The 16,739-nt window shown below is 32.9% G+C and overlaps 2 protein-coding genes across 2 annotated transcripts; one reads left to right on the top strand and one right to left on the bottom strand.

The window, feature by feature from the left end:
- The first annotated feature begins 571 nt into the window (after positions 1–571).
- LOC122594842 (lysine histidine transporter-like 8) lies at positions 572–3,835 on the top strand. Its single transcript, XM_043767148.1, has 5 exons — positions 572–897; positions 2,200–2,333; positions 2,425–2,858; positions 3,054–3,185; positions 3,267–3,835. Exons 1-5 carry the CDS (start codon positions 605–607, stop codon positions 3,753–3,755), a joined length of 1,482 nt encoding a protein of 493 aa, XP_043623083.1. The 5' UTR covers positions 572–604; the 3' UTR covers positions 3,756–3,835.
- Positions 3,836–6,318: 2,483 nt separating this feature from the next.
- On the bottom strand, positions 6,319–8,557 carry LOC122598386 (lysine histidine transporter-like 8). Its single transcript, XM_043770981.1, has 5 exons — positions 8,251–8,557; positions 7,910–8,043; positions 7,340–7,776; positions 6,968–7,099; positions 6,319–6,866 (listed from the first exon to the last, which is right to left on the bottom strand). Exons 1-5 carry the CDS (start codon positions 8,514–8,516, stop codon positions 6,378–6,380), a joined length of 1,458 nt encoding a protein of 485 aa, XP_043626916.1. The 5' UTR covers positions 8,517–8,557; the 3' UTR covers positions 6,319–6,377.
- Positions 8,558–16,739: the final 8,182 nt, after the last annotated feature.

Here is a 16,739-nt window from a genome sequence, read left to right as displayed (position 1 = left end):
TTTTGTTTGGGAAAGGGGTGGTGGTGGTGTTAAAACATTTTTACACTTGGAAGATTAAAAAGCGCTTTAAATACATGAGGTGAAATAATGAATTTGAGATGACATAACGTGATTGGTTGAAAGTAAGAAGTGAGTAGGAATGATGTCAAATCCCTTAGAATGGAATTATAATCGAGATGTATTCTACTTCTCAAGTTTGATTTATCATGAGTTTGAATACCGGTCAAAGTTTGATTTATCATAGTTTGAAAAACGGTCAAAGATACTAATTATATATTTTTATCACATAAAATAGAACCTAAGATGTATCTTTCGAAACGACGACAAACATAAATATAAGTTTCCGCTTTTAATAATATTCGACTATATATATATGGTCTTCCGTTTACCTACCAGTAAAGACTGCCACATAACTAAGTGTTTAATAATGGACGATATATTTATTAATTAAACATTTGAATTGACGTTTATAAGGTGGTTATTGAATCCATTTTCTCTTCAATAATTAATAAACACTATAATCCTGAATCCATCTCCCTTTTTATATATTCCTCTCCAAAGCACACAAAGTAGAGTGGAAGTGCCCGTAAGGACATATATACCAATGGACGAGATGGGGGACGAATGTATTCGAGTTGAAGTCGCTTTCGAGAACAAAATTCATATAGTGAACGATGAAGGCGAAATTGTAAGCAAAAGATTACCAGATAACTACGTGATCTCTGAACCCCTATATACCGAGGAAGACCAAAAGGGAAACAACCAAGAACTCGACGAATGGCTTCCAATTACAGAATCGAGAAGAGGGAATTCATGGACATCCACTTTTCATTTGATATGTTCCGGAATTGGAACCCAAACGTTGTCTCTCCCTCTTGCCTTCGTTTACCTTGGCTGGTAATTAAACGATTCCTATCATTAAACTATATATGTCATTCATGTGAAGTACATATATTTATAATCTTTAAATTCTAAAAATGTGTTGAGTAATAGGTTAGCTGAGAAGTGAGAACTATTTCGAATTATTGAGTCAACTCATTTACAGAAAATAAAAAAGTAAGTACTGCTCAGTGCCGCCTTCTGCGGGTTTTGAGTCCCAATACCTCGACGGTGTATGAGGGAGGTTAAGATGTAGGCAGACCTTACCTCTACCTAAGTAGAGAGGCTGCTTCCAGTTTCTACTTAAATGGTAGAAATGTCCTGCAACCTTTGTTTGAACTTCAGTTTTATATTAAAAGTCACTAAATATGCTAACTAGGAAAACTCATCCGATCCGTTGTTTACCCACTGTGAAAGTGTGAATATATCAAATATATATATCTATGTACGTAATATTATAACCTTCAATTATTTATGAATAGAATCATATAGTATTTATTATAAATTATTATATAATATTGTTTATACATATATTTGGACATTTTAATAAGTTAAATTTCATTTAGATTATTTATATGCAATTAGTTGTTTGGTTACTTGTTTATCTTATTTAATGGTGAATTAACTTCTGGTCAATCAAGCATACAATAATGGAGTGGCTCTTTTATGAGTAGCAGTAGAATTCAAATTCAAATATATACTACAGTAAAAATTTGAAATATATATAGATATAATAATAGATATACTGGGCTGGATGAGTACCACGTAATATAGTGACTTCAAATATGTTTTCAAATAACCCATTTTTAATATGGTGGTGACACACTGACACACATGAGGATAGTGATGGTGATGACACAAATGGTAGGACTATATCTCACGAAAAACTAACATCTTTTTTAAGTAATCTATATTTGAAAACTAAAACACCGTGATTTAAATGTTTTTATTGTGTAATCTAAAAACATATTGTGTTAAGATTTTATATGATAGTGTGTTTTTGATAACGCGTGAAAATCAAAAAAAATTTCAAATACACTGTGATACGAACTTAACACAATGTGTTTTTTAAAAACACATTGTGTTAAATTCAGATCACAGGTTATTTTGGCCAGTTTTTTCTAGTTTTCACGAAATTTTAGTTTTCAAATGATCACAACTCTTCTAACATATAAAAATTAGGAAAATAATAATGACAATTATAAGGGTTGTTAATAGCAATTTATTACATGATTAAATATTTATACATTATATTAAAAAACAGAGTATATGAAAAGATATTTATGGACTCTTTTTTAAAATATATCTTTTTTGTTGTAGGATTTGGGGTGTTATTTGTTTGTCTGTGGCATTTGTGTGGCAGCTCTACACCATGATGTTGCTAGTTAGCCTTCACGAATCCGTCCCAAATACTCGTTATAGCAGATACCTTCAACTTTCCATGGCAGCCTTTGGTGAGTACAACAACACATGATAGATATATATGTGTATTTAACTCTGATATATTTCTACGTATGTGATATGACTTTCTTTTTTTCCGATTAGGTGATAGACTCGGGAAACTTTTAGCCATATTCCCAGTAATGTATCTTGCAGGGGGCACATGTGTGATGTTTATAATTACAGGAGGTGGAACCTTGAAGCTTTTTTCTCAACTTTTCTGTGAAGATTGTTCTTCCAAACATCACTTAACTACAACAGAATGGTTTTTGGTTTTTACTTGTTTAGCCATTTTTGTGTCCTTCTTTTGTCCAAACTTGCATTCTGTTGCATTGGTATCGTTCCTGGGAGCGATCATGGCCATTGGATATTGCACCATTTTATGGGTATTTTTAGTTGCTAAGGGCAGAGTAGATGACACTGTATATGATCCCTCAAAAGCTGTCACATCTAATGTTGGTCAAATCCGAGGCGTATTGAATGCACTTGGGATCATTGCCCTAGCATTTAGAGGCCACAATGTGGTCTTAGAGATACAGGTAAAGTTTTCATTATCTAACATATTGTTAAAAAAATTTAGGTGGTTCTCAAATTTATATATATTGTATTCTTAAAATTTGGCTGGATTATTGGGAATGAAGTTAATAACTTAAGCTAACACAATTTTCGGCAGCCATCAAGCCCAAATTGTTGCAGGGCCTGCTAATTATAGCACAAAACTTTTGTTGTTACAGGGCACCATGCCATCAAGCCCAAATCGTCCATCAATGAGGTTAATGCGAAAAGGAGTGGCAGCTTCATATGCAATTATCGCAGCGTGTTTCTTTCCCGTTGGAATTGTTGGATATTGGGCCTTTGGAAACAAGGTAATTAAAGAACATCATGGATATCCAAATAATATATGAATATAATGTCAGATATATTTAATCTTCTAAAAATGGTTGCAGTTTCCTACCAGCGGTGGAATGATAATGGCCCTCTCAAAGTCCCTACTCCACAAGACATCAAAACCAGTGCTTGGTCTCATTTACTTGCAAGTTTGCTTAAGTTGTTTGACTGCTTTCCAAATTTATAGCATGGTTATCTATGACAACATGGAGCATACATATGCGGATATAAAAAAGAAGAAATGCCCAAAACTGGCCAAAATGGGATTCCGGATTTTTTTTGGATGCGTCACTTTTTTTATATCAATGGCATTCCCTTTTCTACCAAGTCTGGCAGGAATCATCGGAGGAATTGCGCTGCCTTTGACATTCGGGTACCCATGTCTTATGTGGCTTGCCATCAAGAGACCACCAAGAAAATCTTTAAGGTTGTGGCTTAACCTCGGACTTGGTTGCTTAGGCATAGGGTTAAGTGTAGTAGTAATTGTAGGTGCAGTGTGGAATTTGGCTTGTAGAGGTTTAGATGCCAACTTCTTCCATCCACGTTGACAAAGGTCCGGTTCAAGTTAAGTGACAGAATCATGAATTTTCAAATCTAGGCTTGAGAAAAAACAAATATATGAAATGAAGGAAGGGAAATAGTCGCTCATCCTGGTTTGTGTTTACATTTTAGGGGTATAAGCAAATATTCAAACTGAAAGGTCATTTATATCTTACCTTTTAAGAAAATAGTGATCTAGTAAGTCTTTCTTGTGACATCCTAGACCGTTAATAATTTTTTTATGAGTAATAGTTTAAAAAAACTTGTTAACACGAACACGAATAATTAACATAACTCTATAAACAATATATGCATTTGAAAAAGTATTAAACGTTTCATTCTCTTTTAAAAACAACTTTTTAGCACTGTTATATGAACCAAACTGGTAATTCAAATTATTGATCAGGTAATCAATCAATCTTTTATATTGATCAATCATATACTCTGTAAACAAGGGCAATCCAAAAATATATCGTATCCACTAGAACTCGAGTCCAATGCAAATTAATTCAGTTGTTAATGAGTTGTTCGAGGGTGTTTAGGATTGCATTATAAAATGATTATATTACGTTTGTAAAGCGTAAATAGTTTTTAAAAAGATGTTTGTATGAAAAAGTGATTATCTGGTATGAAAACGCAGTTTTAGAGAAACATATGCCTGCATGTTTTTTTCAAAACACAATTTTGTAAACGTATAATTTATTCTTAAAACACAAACTTTGTTTTGTTATGGCAATACCAACACCCCTTAATCTGTTATAGGAAGTAATCTCGGTCAAACAATGTCATTGGCTAATTAATAACAGCCTATGCACATTAGCTGAAAAATGTTAATTCCAATTATGAGATGGTGCAAAACTAATGAAGTTTGTGAAGTTACCTTTATTTCCAATTGTATTCGTTATATGCAAATTCTTGAGTTTACATCTATTCACGAGTAACAATCATTAGAACGTTATCTGGATTTAGACCTGAGTTAATATATATTATAAGACAGTTGAACTAATGACTTATTAACCAATTAAATTGTTCAATTTTATCAAATTGATTTTCGCTTATGTCATCATTTAAATTAAATATAAATTAAAAATCCTAATAATCATTATCCAAATGTATTATTATATTACTATTTATTTTAATTTGTAGAAAAAGTCTCATTAACTTATACTTTTTTGTTTTCCATCAATAATTTACACTTTTTAGCCCTGAATATTTAATTTATTTTTATTTTTAACCATCAACTTTAAAACTTTTTTATATATATAATTATATTAACCATCAAATTGAGAGTTTTTTTTTTGTTTTTTTAGAACAACAATAATTATATACTTAATTATTTAATGTTACAATTGTCACTCAAATAGAGTCCTAATTGTTATCAAAGAATATGAAAACAATCCTAATTGACATATAATTATCATAGGACAGGTGATTGAAAATTCACCTATTCGTGTTACGGCCTATATCATGATCAAATACATATACTTGAATGTCAAGTACAAGATCACAAGCATATTTATATTCTAATTCTTAATTATCTTTCATAATAATATCACATTATGAGTACAACTGGTTTCAAGTAATTCTATAATAAGAAAATTATTGTAGCATATGTCTTGTGGAATGACTACGGCAAACAACTTCATCAATATGTCTTAGCTAATAATGACAGTGATGAACATGTGATTATTCTATTACAACTTGCAAAGTATAACATCTAGAACCGTATATCTTCAAAATTATAAGCTTTTATGAATTAAGTGTATGAAGATCTAATATTGATAATATCGTAACCCCGTGTCCAGTGTTAGACACGGGTCTAAAATCTAGTTCTGTATTATTATAGTGAAGCGTTATTGGATTTAATGTTTATTCAACATAGTTTAAGTTTATTGCCCTATGTTTTTTTTTTTTCTTTTTCTTTCTTTTAAGCCCAAAACTGAAGTTTGTATGTATAAAAAGCCCATTAATATATTTAAATTCAGCCCAATAGATTAAAATTTGAGACAAGCTGGCTATTTGGAGGCAATAGGTGATCACCTAACCCAAACCCAACTACCCTATTTAACCGGCTTTGGGTTTGATAACCACTCGGGATTGGAGCGGAGGTTTGGTTTGCTTAATTCTATCAACCTTCTTTATAAATGCTTTTGTTTTAAAAGACTTTTAACTCATTAAGAGCCTTTGTTTCAACCCCTTTTATATCTCTATACCATATCATGAAATTAAGGATTACTGTTATTTATTACTCGGTAATAAAATTTATAAAGTAATAGTAATATATATACTTATATCTAAAATTAAAATAATAAAAAAATCTTTTTTGACGAACTCTTCCTTTCGTCTATCACAAAGGAAAGGACCTTCGGTGACTACATAAACGGTTGTCAAAATTGACCTGAAATTTTGTTTTTGAGGAGACAATTAAACATCAGATCTTGATTCGTTGATAACCCGAAGACTGAAAATCTAGTATAAGACATACATCGATGTAAATTTGCAACTGAATCTTCTCACATTTATGAAAAGAAAAGGTAATACATAATAATTTGATTAATTGTTAGACTGTAATTGTAATAAAAATAAAGAATAGATTCATGGTTCTCTCGCTCTATTAAACCATACATATGTCATCTTGGATGGAAAAAGTTGGCATCTAAACCTCTACAAACCAAGTTCCATACTGCACCTACGACTACAACAACACTCAATCCCGTGCCTAAACAACCAAGCGCAAAATTAAGCCACCACCTTATAGATTTCATTGATGGTCTCTTGATTGCCATCCACATGAGGCATGGGTACCCGAATGTCAAATGTAAAGCAATTCCCCCGACGAGTAGTGCCAGACTTGGCAGAAATGGAAAAGCAACCGATATAAAGAAAGTAAAGCCACCGTAGAAAATTCTTATTCCCATTCGAGTTAACTTTGGGCATTCCTTGCTTTTTATGAGGGCGTACGCACGCTCTAGGTTGTCAAAGACAACCATAGCGTAGATCTGGAATGCGGCAATACTACTTATAATGACTTGCACGTATATGAGGCCTAGCAATGGTTTTGACGCGTTGTATTCAAGGGTGGATGATAGTGCCGTTAGCATTCCTCCATTGACCGGAAACTGAAATCATTTAAGTAAGTTAGATTGATTAGAAGCTAGTTTAATTGGAGCTTGTATATACGAGTATATATTATTATATTAATGTAATTAGTTTCGCTAACCTTGTTTCCAAATGCCCAATATCCAACAATTGCTAGAGGAAACAAACACATTGCGATAATGACATATGATGCAACAACTCCTTTCCACATCAACTTTGATGATGGGCGATTTGTGGTTGATGGCATTGTACCCTGTAACAATAAAAGTTAACATATGTCATTTTGGATTAATATGATTATATACAACTAAGACATTGAGACTCATAATCGGTGAAAGACAGTATTTTGTGTTACTTTGAATATGATTATATACAAGTGAAAAGTACTAAGACCCATATCCGTGAAATATAGTATATGTTTGGTGTTAATTTGCTTTTATAATTATATAAAGGTAGCATGGTAACCATATATGTGCATAATATTGAAATGTACCTGTATCTCTAACACTACATTATGGCCTCTAAATGCAACCGCAATGATCCCAAGTGCAGTAAAGATGCTTCGAGTTTTTCCAGCTTCTGATGTGACAGTTTCTGATGTATCGTAAGCAACATCGTCTACCCTCCCTTTAGCAACGAAAACTATCCACAATATCGTACAGTACGCAATAGCCATCGTTGCTCCAAGAAATGAGACAAAAGCTACGGAATGCAAGTTTGAACAAAACAGAGACACAAGAATGGCAAGGCATACGAAAACCAAGAACCATTCTGTTGTTGTAAAGCTGTTTTTGGAAGAACAATCTTCGGCACACAAGAGTTGATAGAAAAGTTTCATTGTTCTTCCACCAGTGATTATGAACAACACACAGGTTCCTCCCGAAAGATACATCACGGGGAACAATGCAAAAAGTTTTCCCAATTTAGCACCTGAATAAGTCAATTATAACAAACAAAAAATCATGTTAGTAGCATATACTGTATATGATATACATGATTTTCTTCTTGTATGTTAATTAGAATAAATACTAACAAATTAAAAGATCATAATTAATAAACATACCGAAGGCGGCTATTGAAAGCTCAATGTATCTACTGTAACGAACACCGGAGACAGATTCATGAAGATTAAGAAGCAACCCAATGGTGTAGAGTTGCCATATATATGCAACAAACAAACACACTATGCCCCAAAACCTGCACCAAATAAAACTTATTAATTACCTACTAAGCAAATGTAGCCTATGTTTCTAAGTTGTAGTTATTATGATATTTGGATGTTGATGCCAATGAAGCACATATTAACTGATTGACAAGTCTGTAGGGTTTTTTCCTTTGAATTCCTTTGCCTCAGGCCCAAAAAAAGAATTCTACATAAAAAAGATTGGATGTTGATCTGCTTACCAGCCAAGGTATACGAAGGCAAGGGGGAGGGAAAGTGCTTGGGTTCCGATTCCAGAAGAAAGCAAATGGAATGTTGCGGTCCACGAATTCCCTTTTCGTGATCGTGTAATAGGAAACCAATCGTCTGTTGGTTGGTTGATTGTTCCGACGTTATGGTTTTCCTTGGCTTCTATAGCTGGTTGCTCAGTAATCTCTGGCATTTGCATGCTTACGATATCGCCTTCATCATTAATTATATGTATCTTTTTATTATTATTATTATCCATAGCTAGCTCTTTTAAATGTATATACTCGTTCACTTTTAGAGTGAGATTTGGATGAATGTTAATGAGAAACAATGAAGGCAAATAAGACCTTTTATACCTCTCACCCAACAAGGTTGATGAACAAAAATAAGATGAAAAGGACAAACGGGAAGTTGCTACGTGTGTGTAAAAAGTGATTTGTAGTCTTTGGTCAATTTGAGGCCATGTGTAGTAGAGCAAGTAGTGACGTAGTTAAATTAATTCGTACTAGCTTACGTATTGTAAATATAACCATTAAAATACTATAGTGAGAAACAAAAAGCCACATGCATATTCCAGACAGATTCATTAGTGTACAGCTAAAATCCACTTTTCATTATTTTATATTCTATCTTTTAAGGGAGATGATTTCATTTTATTTCATTTGATTCTAAAAGATTCTCAAGTTTGATTCATGAGTTTGAAAAACGGTCAAACATACTAAAATACTACTCGTACTATATTATTTTTATCACATTAAATGGAACCTTATGGTGTATCTTTCAAAACGACACTAATATAAATATTGGTTTCTTTATTATAATATATATTGGATTTAATCAATCGATCACAAATAAACCTGTTTTGTACATAGTTGTTCAGTAAACAATTTTATTTATATATATTCCCCACAAACTTGTAAATTTGTACATTGTTCATCAATTCTTGATCCGTTACCCTTAATAACCGGTTAAATGCATTTTTAGATTTAATAAAATTATGTCGTGGATATTATATGGAAAAAATAAAAAGAGCTTAATCACTAGATCACCAAAGAACTTTTCATTTTGTACAAAAGGGAAAGTTCGTTCAGTGATTAAACCATATAATATTCGACTATGGCCTTCCGCTTACCTACCGGTAAAGACCGCCACTACTAACTGAGTTTTTGAGGTGGCTGTTGCATCCATTTTTTACCCATAATTTAACTAAGTTTCTAATTAAGGTGGCTATTGCATCCATTTTTTACTCATAAATTAACAAACACTAAATTTCATCCATCTTCCTCTCCAAATTCAAGACACAAAATAGAGTTGAAGTGCCCGTAAGGACATATATACCAATGGACAAGATGGCAGATGAATGTGTGTTCGAGTTGATGAAGTTGCTTTCGAGAACAAAATTTATATAGTCAACAATGAAGGCAAGATTGTAAGCAAAAGATTATATTGCCAGATAACTACATGATCTCCGAACCACTATATATTGAGGAAGACCAAAAGGGAAACGACCAAAGTTTTGATGTTACCATGCTATCAAGCCCAAATTGTCCATCAATAAGGTTAATGAGACAAGAAATGGTTGCTTCATATGCAATTATTGTAGCGTGTTCCTTTCTTGTTGGATATTGGACCTTTGGAAACAAGGTTAGGAACATCTAGGATATCCAAATAATATATGAATTTAATGTTAGATATATTTAATCTTCTAATAATGGTTGCAGATTCCGACCAGCCGTTGAATGATAATGGCACTCTCAAACTCCGTTCTCTAGAACACATCCAAACCAATGCTCGATCTAATATACTTACAAGTTTGCTTTAGTTGCTTGACTGCTTTCCAAATGTATAACATGGTTATCTATGACCACATGGAGCATACATCTATAGATATAAAAAAGAGGAAATGTCCAAAAAGGACCAAAATGGGATTTCAATTTTTTTTCAATGCGTGACCTTTTTCTTTGAGAAATTGTCACAAATGGTCCTTGTAGTTTGTCATAATTGCATTTTACCCCCTGTGTATTTTTTTGTTGAAACGGTCCCTGAACTTTTCAATTTCGTTGTCAGCAGTCTCTCACACTAACTTCTTTTAGTCTAAGGTCGCTAGTGAAGGTATAATCGTCCATTTGCATAAAAGAAAAATACTCTTCTTCTTTCTTCCTTTTTTATTCCTTCTTCCTTCTTCAGGCCACCAACAACACCAAAATCCGGCCAAATATTTGTTTTTTCAGGATCTCCATGTTCTATTCATTCCTGATTTCACAAATCTTAACCTTAAGAATTCCCTAAAATTTCTTTTATTTCTCTCTTTCGAATTCAATTACACAGTCATACATATGGATCTATCTTATATTTATACACATACATATATATAGTATGATCCAAATATATCCCAAACTAAAATACAAACAAAATGATAATCTAAACAATTTAGTAATTAAAAAATATTAAAAAGATAAAATGAATAAAATTACCATTCCATATGTACTCACTCCTCCTTAATTACTTAACCTTTCGTCTCACATGGTTGAAAATGTCACCAAACTTTTAATTTCTCTCTTCTTTGATTCATGTTACAATTGAAAATATCCATTCCTTTTTAGCTTATATGGGGCTATAGATTTAGGTGTAGTATTAGTGAATCGGTCGACTCTGATAAATGGTGATACATGAATGGTCCTGGCCAACTTTAACATTTTCTCTTTTTGAAAACACACACACACATACCATGAAACCTCCATCGAATTCATCCTTCTTAAAAAAAAACTCCATCGCCGCCATTGTACCCACCAGCATCATCCTTCATTTTACCCTCTTTTCCTTAGCCACACTGTGAGAAAAAAGACCTTCAATTTGATATTTTAATGTTTTTATTTAGATTTGATTTTGTTGTTGTTATTATTTCGGAAAAAATATATATCATCAATTTGATTTATTTTTTTTGTTAAAGATTGTGGAGATAAGTTTGATGCTTTTTTTATTTCAATAATTTTGTTGCAAGTGTGTTTGGAAGTGTATAGTTAACAAATAAATTGTTATACTGTATATAAATAGATATAGATATAGATTTATATGTATGTAGGTTAGATTGACTTGATGTTATTATTGTTTTATCACATTTAGTCCCTGTGGTTGGTTAAATGACGATTATACCCTCACGTGATATGCACGTGAAGGGTTTTAACGACGAAATTTAACAGAAATTAGTGTTATTTGTTTCTGGCAACGAAAATAAAAAGTCAGGGACCAGTTACAACAAAAAAAACATAGGGGGGAAAATGCAAATGTGACAAACCATAGGGACCATTTGTGACATTTTCTTTTTTTTTTATATATATATCGGTGGCATTCCATTTCTACCAAGCCTGACAATAATCATAGGAGGAATTGTGCTCTTTGACATTCGGGTACCCGTGTCTAATGCAATGTTTTAAATACGGGCTATACCGGCCGGTAATACAAATACCAGAAGGTACTCCGGTACAACTATCCCGGTATTTACTTTTCAATACCGGTTGTATTTATGGTATTTCCGGTATTATATTCCGGTATTCCCAGTATTTTCATTTTATTATTTTATTTTTTATTTCAATTTTTTAAAAAATTATCTTTATGATACTTTATATTTTAATTTTTTTATTTGTGAACTCTAAAACTTATATTTTGTTATAAAATATCTATCTGACATTATTTTTGAGTGGATTGTAATTGTCTTTCTGACTATTTTCGTTAAATTGTAACAACTTTAAAAAACAAACCTTAAATAAAATTAAACTAGCTGTACCAGCTGGTATTTCTGATTATACCGATAATACCTGTTATATAGGAAAAATCACCACACCGGTACGACCAAAATACCGATTTTTAAAACCTTAGTTTAATGTGGCTTGCCATCAAGAGACCACCTAGAAAATCTTTAAGGTTGTGGCTTAACCTCCAACTTGGTTGTTTAAGGTTATGTGTAGTAGTGATTGTAGATGAAGTGTGTAATTTGGCTTGTAGAGGTTTAGATGCCAATTTCTTCCATCCGGGTTAACTAAGGAGTAAGATAAGTTCAAGTTAAATGACAGAATCATGAAGTTATAATAGGCTTGAGGAAACACAATGTATTAAATGAACGGAAAATAACCATCCTGGTTTGTGTTTACAATTTAGTGATACGGGAGAAAGATACTCACACGTTGCGGCGATAATAGAAATAGTGGCGGTGGTGGTGATGTAATGCCGGCGACGTTGGTGGCGGTGACAGGCGATGGTGGCAAGCGACGGTAGAGGCGGAGATGACAATAATGGCGATGCCGGCGGCGGTAGTGGCGGTGATGGATGGTGGTGGCACGTGACGGTAGCGACGGTGGTAACAGTGGAAATGGGTGGCGGTGGCGGTGATTCATGGTTGGTGGCGGTGGCGGCGAGTAATGGAACTTATTGATGTAACGTGGCTATGATGTTTGATACATCATGCATTAGAATGTGTACATTCAATATTGAAAGTTTAAGTTCAATGTTCAAAATCAAAAGTAGATTTGTTTTATAATATAATGAGAAAAAAGTATATGCGCGTTGCGACGGTGATAGAGGTGACAGCGGTGGAGGTGATGTAATGACGGTGGCGGCGGTGGTGGCGGTATCGGGTGGTGGTGGCGAGCGGCAATGGTGGCGTTGGAGATTGATGGTGGTAGCGGTAGTGGCAGCTATGTGGTGGTGATTATATGTTTGCGTAATGCGATGGCAATGGTGGTGGTGACGGGTGGCAGCGGTGAGTGGCTGTGGCAGTGGCAGCGCTAGTGGCGTTGGCGATGGTGGTGGTGGTGGCAATTAGTGTAGGTTATATATAGTGTATATTATTGAATATTGGATGTTAAAAAATTTAATGTAGAAAAGTAAATTTGTTTTATAAAATAGTATAGAGATAGATAAGCAATTCAGTTTTTTCCATGATTCAAACTGGATGGTCATTCAATGTATGTAACTTTATTTTTTATTTTTTTATGGAATATTGAGTTTATATCTTATGGTTTAAGACTTCAAGGTGGCTTAACCTTTTTGATGATTAAAGACGTAACTAATTTTGTGCTGTTTTTCATAATCTCAAACAAAAACCATTCGCTTTAAATTGGCTTAATAAACGGTGAAGTATAATAAACTGAGATGTTTATAAACGGTGAAGTTAGAAAAGAAAACTTTATTTACTTTTTTAAATGAAAATATCGTTTAAAATATTTTTATAAACTATATTTTTCTAACTTTTTTAAATACAATCTCTTTAATCAAATTTTTATGCTCTTTTCATTAAATAAAACTCTTTCAACTGAAAAAAATAATTAGCCCATTTGATGTTTCCTGTGACATTGTATGCATTTGAAAGCATCAAATTTTTGAATACAACTTTTTAACATTGTTATATGAACCAAAATCCTAGTTCAATAATTGAAGTAAAAAAAAAAAAAAAACCAACAACCCTACTTTTGTATTAATCAATCATATACTATGTAAACAAGGGCAATCGAAACTATACCGTAATTAGGTCAAACTATGTCATTGGCTAACTAATAACATCTTACTATCCTAGGATGGACATCTAGCTGAGAAATGCTAATTTAAATTAAGATGGTGTAGAAACTAACAAATTAAGTTAGTGGAATACCTTAATTTACGATGTTGTTTGTTATATGCTAATTCTTGAGTTCACGTCTGATTCACTAATAACAATCTTTAGACTGTTCTTTGCATATAGACTTGAACCGATCTAAAGAATTCCGTATTACTAGAATGAAACGGCTATTTAACTCTATGTTTATTCAACAAAATAACATATTAGGTTAATTACATAAATCATTCATGTCGTGAACCCCTACTTGCAGCTTTCGTCCTTAAGTTTATTAAATTACAGTTTCGTCCAAAAAACTTTGCTCCGTCAACACTTTTGGTCCTGCCATAAACATCCGTTAAAAAAGAGGTCACATGCCAGGCACATGATGGGTAATCTCGTAAGTTGGCTTAGAGTTTATTACAGATTTCGTCCTTATCTTGAACCACCACTTTCAACTTTGGTCCTTAGGTTTTAATAATTATACTTTTAGTCCAAAAAATCTATAAACACAAAAACAAAAAACATAACTTATTTACTAGATTATCATCATCTTCATCTAACTACAACTAAATTTATATAAATCTAGAAAAATATAAACAAAAAAGAAAATCTTTTCCCAACAATTACTTGAAATAATTTGATTCATAAAAAATCCATTGAACTAAACAATAATATCTTCGATCTATATCTACATCTACATCATCGAGCTATATATATCCGATCTAAATCTATATCTTTTTCATTTCTGTTAACAACTCCAACAAATAAAAAAAACTGGTAGTAGATATACATACAAAATATATACCCCTATCAAATTTTTCTGTATTCCATACATAAAATCGTATCTATATCCATATACACTTCTATATCCATATACACTTTCTACCACTAGGTTTTTTTATGTGTTGCAATTGTCACCAGAAATGAAAGAGATATAGATTTAGATCGAATATATTTAGCTCGATGATGTAGATGTAGATATAGATTGAAGATATTTTGTTTACTTCGATGGATTTTTGATGAATCAAATTATTTCAAATAAATATCGGGAAAAGATGTGTTTTTTTTTATATATATTTTTCTAGATTTATATAAATTTGGTCTTGTAATTAGATGAAGATGATGATAATCTGGTAAATAAGTTATGTTTTTTGTTTTCGTATCTATAGATTTCTTGGACTAAATGTGTAATTATTAAAACCTAAGGACCAAAGCTGAAAGTGGTGGTTCATGATAGGGACGAAATCTGTAATTAACTTTAATCTAGTTTACGAGATTACCTATCACGTGCCTGACAAGCGACATCCTTTTTAACGGATGTTTATGGTCAAGACTAAAAGTGTTGACGGAACAAAGTTTTTTGGACTAAAACTGTAATTTATTAAACTTAAGGACGAAAGCTGCAAGTGAGGGTTCACGACAGAGACGATTTCTGTAATTAACTCTAACATATTTATTGTGGTGCCTTATGTTTATTCATTTAATCATTTTAAGCCCAAAATTAAAATTTCGTATATAAAAGTCCAATAATACATTTATCTCAGTCTTATAGATTAAAATTTGAGAATTGCCTAACCCAATTAACCTATTGGACCGCTCTTGGTTTAAGTTATATAAAAATACTTAGAGGTTATTTGGGATTGCGTTATAAAGTGATTACCTGATTATTGCGTTTGTAAAACGCAAATAATCTAAAAAAGTGTTTTAATGAAAAAGTGATTATCGGCTATGAAAACGCAGTTTTGAAAAAGCATGTACCTCCATACTTTTTCAAAAAACCGTTTTGAAAACGCATAATCTATTTTCAAAACGCAAATTTTGTTTTAGAATCGCAATACCAAACACCGGCTTAGATAGTCACTCGTGGATCAATCTGGCCACCCATGGGAAACTTGTGACAAACTGTCAAGATGGCTAAAGATAACTAATCTTGAACCTTATCAGATGAGCGATTGGTTGAATTCTATTGGGTGCATCAAGAGATATAGGCTCGTTATTCAACGCAATATTTTCATTTGGTGGTTGTAAGTGCACGTTTATGTTAATAGCAGTCTAGATTGTTTGGGCTTATTTGTAATATGTCTTTGTCATGTGATTGTCATTAATGAACTTTGTATTATACATAGAATACTATATTAAGTTTAAGTATTGAATGTGTAATAATATTCTGCTATGTGAAATACGACCTCGTATTTACAGGGTCAAATACGAGGCAACTATATGGGAATACGACCCCGTATTTGTAGGGACAAATACGAGGCCAATCACAGAATACGACCTCGTATTAATGACGGGCTGGGCTGGGCTGGATTTGCGAGCTCGACTCGCTGAAGTCCAATCGGGTGTTTTCCTATAAATACCGAACCCTAACAGAGATTAGGGTTGAACATTTGTCGAATTATCAACCATATATTGCAGGTTAATAGGTCAAAGGATTGTTCCGCTAGCACGAAGAAGATCTGTGAGGCAGCAGGTGATCTAGGAGCTTCGTTGTGAATCACCAAGTTATAGAGAGGGATTCCGCACCTCTGGATAACTGGAACAAACTATTAACGATCCGATTCAAGAGGACTTACAGTAGTGTCTCCTTTAGAAATACGGGACCATTAATGGCCACTTTTCAAATGGAGTCTAACATCAGTAATGAGATTTAACAAGCAGTAGTGACGCCTTCTTTTAATTTTGTCGACATCCTTTTTGTGTACTATTTTGTTGATAAAACAAAAAAGTCATCTGATGACAACAAAAGTGAGCGTCAAGATTGATCGTGAAATTTTTGATTTTGAAGAGACAAATTCTCTTAAACATCATATTTTCATCCGTTAATAACCCGTAGATTAAATGTATAAGACAACATCGAAGCCAGTAAATTTGTAACTGGAACTTCTCACA

The sequence above is a fragment of the Erigeron canadensis genome, chromosome 4, assembly GCF_010389155.1.
Source record: "Erigeron canadensis isolate Cc75 chromosome 4, C_canadensis_v1, whole genome shotgun sequence".
Classification (NCBI taxonomy): Eukaryota; Viridiplantae; Streptophyta; class Magnoliopsida; order Asterales; family Asteraceae; genus Erigeron; species Erigeron canadensis.
The sequence above is the reverse complement of the archived record's forward strand: the minus strand, read 5'-3'. Positions and strand labels throughout refer to the sequence as shown.